The sequence below is a fragment of the Haliotis asinina genome, chromosome 7 (genome assembly GCF_037392515.1).
Source record: "Haliotis asinina isolate JCU_RB_2024 chromosome 7, JCU_Hal_asi_v2, whole genome shotgun sequence".
Taxonomy (NCBI): domain Eukaryota; kingdom Metazoa; phylum Mollusca; class Gastropoda; order Lepetellida; family Haliotidae; genus Haliotis; species Haliotis asinina.
Window position 1 is genome coordinate 28,556,902 of NC_090286.1, and position 8,943 is coordinate 28,565,844.

Sequence of the window (8,943 nt, forward strand, 5' to 3'; positions counted from 1 at the left end):
GCTTTTCCAGATCTCTCTCCCTAATCCTTCCTACATTTCACAAGGGTGGAAATAACCCATTGCCCAACGTCCCAAGTCTAGTGGGTTTTTTTGTCAGGCAAGCTAATTTGTATATCACACTGTACCAGTGTCCAGTTGACTTTCCATTGTTAATCATGTTGTTTATTTAAATAATCAACAAGAGAATTGGCTGGTATCGTGGAAAAATTTATCAGGGCAAGTGATTTACAAGTACCACTGTACTTGAGTACATTAGCAATGCATGAATTACTTCCCTCCCTGATTTCAAAATAATTACTATCCTCCATGGACCAAGTACACTGTAACTTTTGAAGTAGTTCTTCATAAATTTGATATTCTATCCAAAATATTCTGTTCACAACCTGATCCCCTGAACATGCTTACCTAGATCTCTTCCTTCCAACCCCTCCTCATCTCATAACAAATTTCCATTCCCATGTTCACTCCATGCATATTAAATGGGCAATCTGACAACAAAGACAGACATGTGTAAGCCTAATTCTGTTGTCCTGCTATGATAGACCTCACACAAAAGTAAAATACTCTCTCACACCCAACAAAAGCCTGCAGGCATGAAGCACACCACACTGCGAGCCCGCTATCATAACCCAAATTCAATGCACATTCATTAATAGGTATCTATTACTAGGGGTATAAAAGTCACGGACCTGACAACTACAAAGCCATGTGAGAGGCTAACAGTTACCCAGTCGCTATGAATCTTATTGGAGCACAATTTGAGAAAGCTTTGCAGCGTGACAGCATATATAAAGTGACCTGTTGTTCAGTTGTTCTTAGTTAGTGTTGAAATGGAGAGATATCACATGGCACAAACACTCATGATTTAGCATGTCATGATATTATTGTTCCTTAAGCACACTTGCTCCAATAAACAAGGTTTAGAGTTCACTGATTTGGTGACATGAGTTCATGTGGTTGATGAACAGACAAAGTTTCGAAACCAAGGCAGGTTATCCAATAATACTTATTCATGTTAGTTACAGCTAAAAAAATGTATGGTATATTTCATAAACACCAGAGATTTTGCTTGAAGAGGTCAACCAAAATAGACAATACTTGTTAGCTGTTAGAAAGCATGCCAGACATATTCAAACAAAAATCACTGTACACAATCTCAACCATGCAACAGTCACGATTGCCTCGAACAACATCATACTAAAACTGTCTGAGCCCTGTCATGAATAGTTTTCATCCATTATCGTTTATTGGAAGACTTGTGTTGAACAATATTTGATTATAATCAAAATATATACATTTCTATTGCAATCACCAATTTTAATGGTTCTTCCCCATTTTTTTCCTAATTGATGTTAATGTAATTATTCTGTCTATTAATACAACAGCTATTTATCAGTATATCTCAGTATGTTCCTACCAAATGTAAACTTTATTCATAGACAGGTAACAGTGACATTTATTGTAATGCTGAATATGTAACTACGAAGACAGTGCACATAGCTTTAGGCTATTGAGCACATTTTTGTTCATATATATTCATCAAATTTAATGGTTGGTTTACTTCATTCAAGTGTGTTATACTAAAACAACATCTGATTTTGATCAATCTAAGATCATTTAGCAAAACAGGCAATGGGTAATAAGTTTGTTCATCCATCAATGGCTAAGACAAGTAACTTTAGTGAGTGCTTTGGAAAATATCAGTGTAAATTTCGTCACTAAACACAAAAACAAATGCACACAAAATATGATAGAATGAAGTTCAGGAACTTATGAAACAAATTCTATTTGTCTTGAGCCCTGTTCTACAAAGTGGTCATATCAATAAGGTGATCATATTACAAAGGCTTTAACACAGGATTATGGTTATCATTGTGCTTTGCGAAACAGGGCTAAAATAATGTTTTATGAACAATAGTAATTTGGTATATTTCAAGTGATAGTAGTTTAGCCTGATATTTGTTAATCTTTTTTCAGATGATTTCAATAGGCAAATCATTCTGCAGCAAAAGTCAATGCATTTACCATCTCAGTAATAACATTGTGTTATTATTTTGAGAAATTAGTGTCAGCATATGGATTATTATTGATTTGAGGGAAAGAAATACATCAACCATAATATTTACTGTTTTCTTATTTTTTAAAAGGGTTTTCTGTGTATGCTGCCAAGTCAGTCTTAAAGTCTAACATATTATATTCTAGTCAACTTACAAGTCATAAGTTTGCACAATATATTTAAAACAGTACTTCTTATGCTGATGCATGTTTTTTTAATGTCAACAAATCCGCAAAACACATTTCTCATAAATATTACCATTTAGGAAATGTAGTTAAGCAAGTAGTTAAGTAAATTAGTATATGGTTGAGTGGTTAAGTGAGTGCACTACAACACATCAGTATGCAACCACTGAAGGCAAATAGCAACATTTCTTGATGATGAGACAAAGTATCTATATGTTAAGTGTGAAAGTAACTTTTGTAACTTATGGTAGTTCATGAAAACTCAAACCACAAAATTAATATTTCATGCTCTGAATAATTCTTTATGCACGCAAATTCAGAAAATATTGATCAAACAACAGAAACTGGCTTACTTCCACACACGACCATACCACAAATCTTAACCATCATGCTTCTGAGTTACTTCTTATCAAACATGTGGTAAACAGAGGATGGTCAATGACCTTCCATGTAATACCAATCCTATTAAACGAGTTAATGATTTCGCTTGTTTGATAATAAATCTTTCACAAATTAATAAAAACCGTATTTCACGGAAGTTAAGTTATTGTATGTATTACTATCCAACATAAATTGATAGAAACTGTGGAAAAATTGCTGAAAGTATGACGACTTTCTGCTTTACGTGAGTCAAGCAAGGTTACGACAGAGGCATCAGCATTGTGAGTAATGTGACATCATATCTGTAAACCATTTTGACATCATACATCTAGTGGTATTACTCTAGTGTAACTGTAATAATGCCGTAAAAATGTTACACTGCAATATCTTCCTTGGGTAAATAATGACACAATATATCTACCCCCTTTCCTAATTCATATAACATATCTCTGTAATATTTCTGTAACATTACTCAGACAAGATCTACATAGAAAATTTATCCAAGTTGGTTCAGAATGGTCATAAATCAGGCTAGTCAGTACCCACCCAGTTACCAAAACACTGTATCTCAACATAGTGATACTATATAGGTGTACTCTATCTATACCTATCCATGTCTTTTTTATCATCATGGTCAGTCAACACCAGGGAAATACTCAAACACACTTTACGCAAAGCATCACCTTTATAAATGATAACAGGTCATTTTCACCATTGTGTTACTTTTTGTAAGAGCATGGGATGTACACTTTAGAAACACAAAGGAATGGTAGACCCTAAAAGGCCATAATTCATCCTCTCCTTACAAAATCAAACAACTGTTGTTTGCCAAGACAACACAATCTTTGTAAATTAACAGAAGCGTTGCTTCATGAAGGCAACAAACATAGATCCATGTTGTAAATCAGTGGCCTACAGTTGGTATTTGAACACTAAGCAGAGTGTATAGGCACTGCAATCAATTGATAAATGCTTCGAAGTGTGTCGATTATTCTCAACAGAATTGAGCTGTATTTATGACCCCTGCCCATAGCAACGCCAAAGAAATGTCTACTCTGTCTTAGAGAAGAGCGAACATAAACACTTCTGTGAAGAATTTTATTATGTTCAAACATATACTTATATTATGAAATAATAACTTCAGCAATACTGCTATTCAACGGTTCATATGTCAACATGGTCTGACATTATACAGGCTACTATTACAGTTTTTAAAGTTCGGCAAAATCACAACCATAAATACCATTGTAGGTAAGGAGTTGGTCAACAAATTTCATATGAATATATACATAAGCCTTAAATTCAAAACTGCAGAATCAAGAAATATAAATATTTCACTACATTTTCCAGCACTATATCTACAGACTATGTAAATAGGTAAGTTCCTTCACCAATTTTTTAAGTAAGTTTTATAAAACTTACTTACAGTTCTTCAACATATCTCACATGTTTCACTCTTTGAAGAAAATATATACTTTCTCAACAGCCTTCAAACTCAACACTAGTCCATGGATTAGACTACAAAAGTAGATTGTAAAGAAGAAAAGCAAAACTTCAATTAAGGTAGGTTTATTTGAATAGAACACTTGGGGCCATAATTTGAACCAATCTGGTTTAAACTTTGCTCCAAATTACACTGACAGAAAAAATAAACATAGCCAACATGTACTTGAATGAATTATGAACTCTGAAGACTTGTGAAATAAATTTACTCTGGTCGTTTGACCTGGTTTTGAAAAATCAAATTTCTGAAACTGCTGTGTCTATTTGTACAGGTTGTATTATATACTCTAGACTCTTTTCCACAAGGCAAATCCAGTCTATATGCTGCCACTTATCCAATATAGCTTGCCACTAGAAATGTACAATCATGACCAAAGCTGTATACAACAATCATATACACAGATGATAAAGAGGCCTTTGTTATGCAAGCTCCTACATAGAATAGCTACCCAGAACTGCATTAGTGTCTTGAGCATTTTAATTAGATTTGAAACAGGTGCACAGCGCTGATGATACCATGACTGCTAACACATGAAGATCACCTCACTTCAATTACCTGGCTAAAGCATGTATGTTGAACTCAAATCTTCAGCACCCCTACAGTTTTGCCATAACTGCCCTTCTTAATGTAATGCATTTTGACAAGCAATATTGTTTGTAATGTATCATATCAGGAGAGACTGTGAGTTTGCTTTCTTTTTTAACTTCCTATTTTTTGTCATACTTACGATTGCACTTTCTTAGTAAAGTAATAATGGAGCTTTTTTGTACTAATTCAATCCAACACTCAAGACAAATCAAAACAATATTGAAACTTGACCTATCACCAGTTAAATATGAATCATAAAATACTTAAAACAAGATCTGTTTCTTCGAGACAATAAGTGCAGTGTTCACGAATAGCGTCTGACCCTCTTACAAAACCAGCAGATTTGCTGATGGTCTGGTGTCCATGGAAGTTTACAATCCACCGACCCCAATGTCCGACTGTTTATTTCACAATGACTTCACATTTGACTGAAGTTGACATATTTGACAAGTCACACTTGTTTGCTGTGGAGAAACTTTACATTTGTTAACAGTTTCAATGCATATCATAAGAAATGTTAAATCGGATATGCATTGTTTATTTCTATTCTATAGGTCCTGTGAATTTTCAGTGGGTTAGGCAGACAGACTGAAATTTACAGGACCGAATGTCCTGTTATTTTGAATCAGTATTCATGAACACTGTAGGTATGTGTGAGAAGACTGGATAGCACTCCCATAGCTCATCTTCTGCCTCACTTCACCCAGACACTTAGAGATGCAATTATTGTATAAACAATAGTGACAGATCACTTATCAGAACACACACTTCACAGTCCCCTCCTAACACCTCTTGCCACTTGCTCCTTCCCTATATACTACTCAAAAGATATAAAGAACACCTGATTCTTTCTAATAGTGACAGGTCAACAATAGTAATATGAACGAATCAGGTCTTCTCTAATTTCTCATACATATATATGTTTTAATGTTTGTCATTATTTCAATACAATTATTAACACTATTTGTTTTTTATTTACATGGTTAAATGATGTGCTGTTCAGGATGAAGCAGTAAGATTCGTATCAAATACATCAAGTCCACAGTTCCATCCATATAATGCTACTTCACATGAGCTGTGATTGTTCATGGTACCTTAGGTATGTCATAAATACCTGTCTATACTGGGTAGAATGAGATAGCAAATCTGAGTTCAAATCTATACCTGGAACAAGAAAAATGCTTCAAGTAGCACTTCATGCAATCATGGATTGAGTATTTTTTAATGTTGTTAAAAACAGATCCAAAAAGAATTCCTTTTAAGGTAATAAAGTATTCTCTGTCTGTCCATACATTAGTCACTGCTAAAAGCACTGGAGGCTGCCAACATGTACCTAGCTGTTAGAATATTTTTCAGCTGACTTAAGTGTTATCTCTTAATAATGATTAGACTTAAATTCCAGAGGTCAGTAGACTTAACATAATTTGACAAGACTAAGTCTTCAAACTTGTTTAGGCACCAAAGTCTGCACATGATCCACATGCAAGTTTAGTCAAGTTGACTTGAAAGGTTTTGAAAAATGCAAAGATCATGGCTGTTTGATTTTTTAACTTATATTTATGCTGTTTGATTTTTATTTGTTTGGGATTGTTAAATCCATGCCACCTCAGGAAGATCACAAACATTGCCTGCTGATTGAACTTAATTTATCTCCCACAGTTTACATTTTTCACTGTTAACTATCAACACAAGCACTCCCATTACACACCATCATAACCTGAACACAGTCTTATCTATGTGACATCTGAAAGTCTTTCGGAACAATTTATTGATAATAACTACAAGAGATAAACAAACATGTGCCAAGGAGAAGAATAAATTAAGTCTTAAACAACCTATTTGTAACATTAAGATAAATATCGTACAGGTAAGTTAAACAAACCTTTCCCATAGAATGACAAGGTGTATAACCTGTATTTCCTGCTTGTGTATCAATAACGTAGAGACATTGTAAATTAGGTTTTCAATGATGTCACTCACTTGAAAATTAGCCAACATAAATAACATACACCCTAACTACAGTCAAAAGACACAACACTGATGTACATATAAACTGTGTAGGGTGATGATCTCAAGGCTTATGAAGGGGGATGCAGGTTGTTGGCTTTGGTTTTAGAACTTAAATGTTTTTCCATTTCAATAAAAGCTTCAAAATCAAATTAAGAATCTTTAAAATGAAATTTTGACTTTTATACACATTTCTAACAAAATATCTCTGATATATTTTAAACATATTTTCAAATATTGGTTTCATTAAAAAATGTTTTAAGATTGTAAAATGGGCCTCCCATTTGAGGCCTCAATTTTGCATCTGATCAAAAGACATTGCCTTATCTTTAGAGTGGGCTGGGCCCTAACACAACCACTGGGTGACCCTTATGTCAAGTGTTAATGACAACTGAATAGGTTTGTTTAGTTCAAAATGATAACAAACTTAAATAAGTCTACTGTCTATGAGAAAGATACTTCACATCATAAATATTTGTGTTATAAACTTTCAAATTATTGACAATAAACTAAAGTTTAAATCAACATTTGGAAATGTTTTCTTACGTCAAGTCTAGATAGATTTGTCTGTTGTTTAACACTGCACTCGGTAATATTGCAGCAGTCTGTGATTAATGAAGTTTAGACCAGACAATCAAGTGATCAACAGCATGAACATCGATCTATACAATTGGAATACAATGACAAATGTCAACCAAGGTCTCAGTCTGACCAAATGATCCTGGCCAATGCCTCATACAACAAGCATGGTTTGCTGAAGATCAGTTCTAACCCAGATCTTCATGGGCCTATGTAGAGAAACTTGGGTTCCAGGTATCTGTTGTCCCATTATGTCATTGCAACATGATGGAAGTTTCCCATGCTCCCTGCTAACACAACATCTAGCCTTTGATGACACAAAGCTTACCCTGGGTCTGAAATTATAGGTGTTCTAGAGACCAGTACCTAGCTGTTTGTAAGATAACATCCACCTCTCATCACAATTAACAATACAATTGATATTATTAATTGTTTCCTTGAAAGACAGAATCATTATAATATTGGCAATATGTATGATAATGTAGCAGAACCATTTTTTATCAATGGGAATGTCAATATTAGTCACAATAAAAAGTTCAGAATTATTATCATAATTAACAAAAATGTAAAATTACAAATTTACAAGAGCATCTTGAACAGCCCGGAAACGAAGTTAACTCATTGCTGTCAAACAAAATGCCACAATGACTGTATCTGTTTGCTTTCTGTTATCAGAAAAAGAACCCTTTTGTATGACCCCACTGTTCGAACGGAAACGCTCGAGAAAACAATGCTTTGTCACATCAAAGAACAAGGGGAAAAACAATAGCTAAGTATTCAGAGGAATGGTAAAAAGACAAATGAGTTGCACGAAACGTGGTGATGAATTCTGCTCGTGCCATTTAGTCTATCTTATATCTAGAATATAAGAATTATCTTTCATCTAAGTACTTGTTCAATGTGAAAGAAATGAGATATCGTCGACAAATCCGCGCGCCTTTCTTCAAAAGAAATCGGTTCGATATACAAAATCCCTCTTACAGAGTACCGTTATGAAACGATCAAGAAACGGGCACTTAAGAAATCTCCTTGATCCTTTGGCAAGAGAGTGGTTATTAAAAAGAATCATAAACTGTCAATTTTCGAAATATGAACAGATGACTTTTGACAAATAACTTACCCGGCGCCCAAGTTTCGGCATGATTGCTGTTTTTCCAACCAGTAAACTTAGATCCAAAGCATTCTATTCCAAAAAGCTATGGCTCGCTTCTGTTGCCACCCTGCTAACAGCCTTGCTTAGGCCACAGGCAATAGTGTTCTCCGATAACATTTACATCTGAAAGGCTGGCGTGTTAGTTTCACTATCGTTGCTGTTTACACATTCGCGCGACAGTTCCCGGTGAAGCGGAATATATTATCCGGTCTTTTACTTCTCGTCTCATGATTTGGTTGTTAAAAGGACATCCAAAAAACGTCAGCTCATTTCCAAAATGCAATAACATATAATAATTATGTAGAGTGTATGTATTCCAGAAAATATATGACTAAGCATTGCAATAATATTATCCCCCCACCCGTTCAGTGGTGACCATATTTCACAGGGAGCTAATATTATGGGCACATATGTCTGCAGATATTTTTCTGACGACGTTTTTGTTATGTCAACACTACCCTTACAACTTCTAAAACCACAGTTAATAAGA

General features: G+C 34.5%; 1 protein-coding gene across 2 annotated transcripts in view; it reads right to left on the bottom strand.

Annotated features, from left to right (window-relative positions):
• The window catches only part of LOC137291364 (uncharacterized), a 69,549-nt gene extending 60,970 nt beyond the window's left edge, over positions 1–8,579 (bottom strand). For both annotated transcript variants that reach the window (XM_067822679.1, XM_067822681.1), the window contains exon 1: positions 8,421–8,579. In XM_067822679.1, the coding sequence (XP_067678780.1) occupies positions 8,421–8,441 (21 nt within the window). In that variant the 5' untranslated portion in view covers positions 8,442–8,579. The remainder of the gene's footprint in view (positions 1–8,420) is intronic.
• Positions 8,580–8,943: the final 364 nt, after the last annotated feature.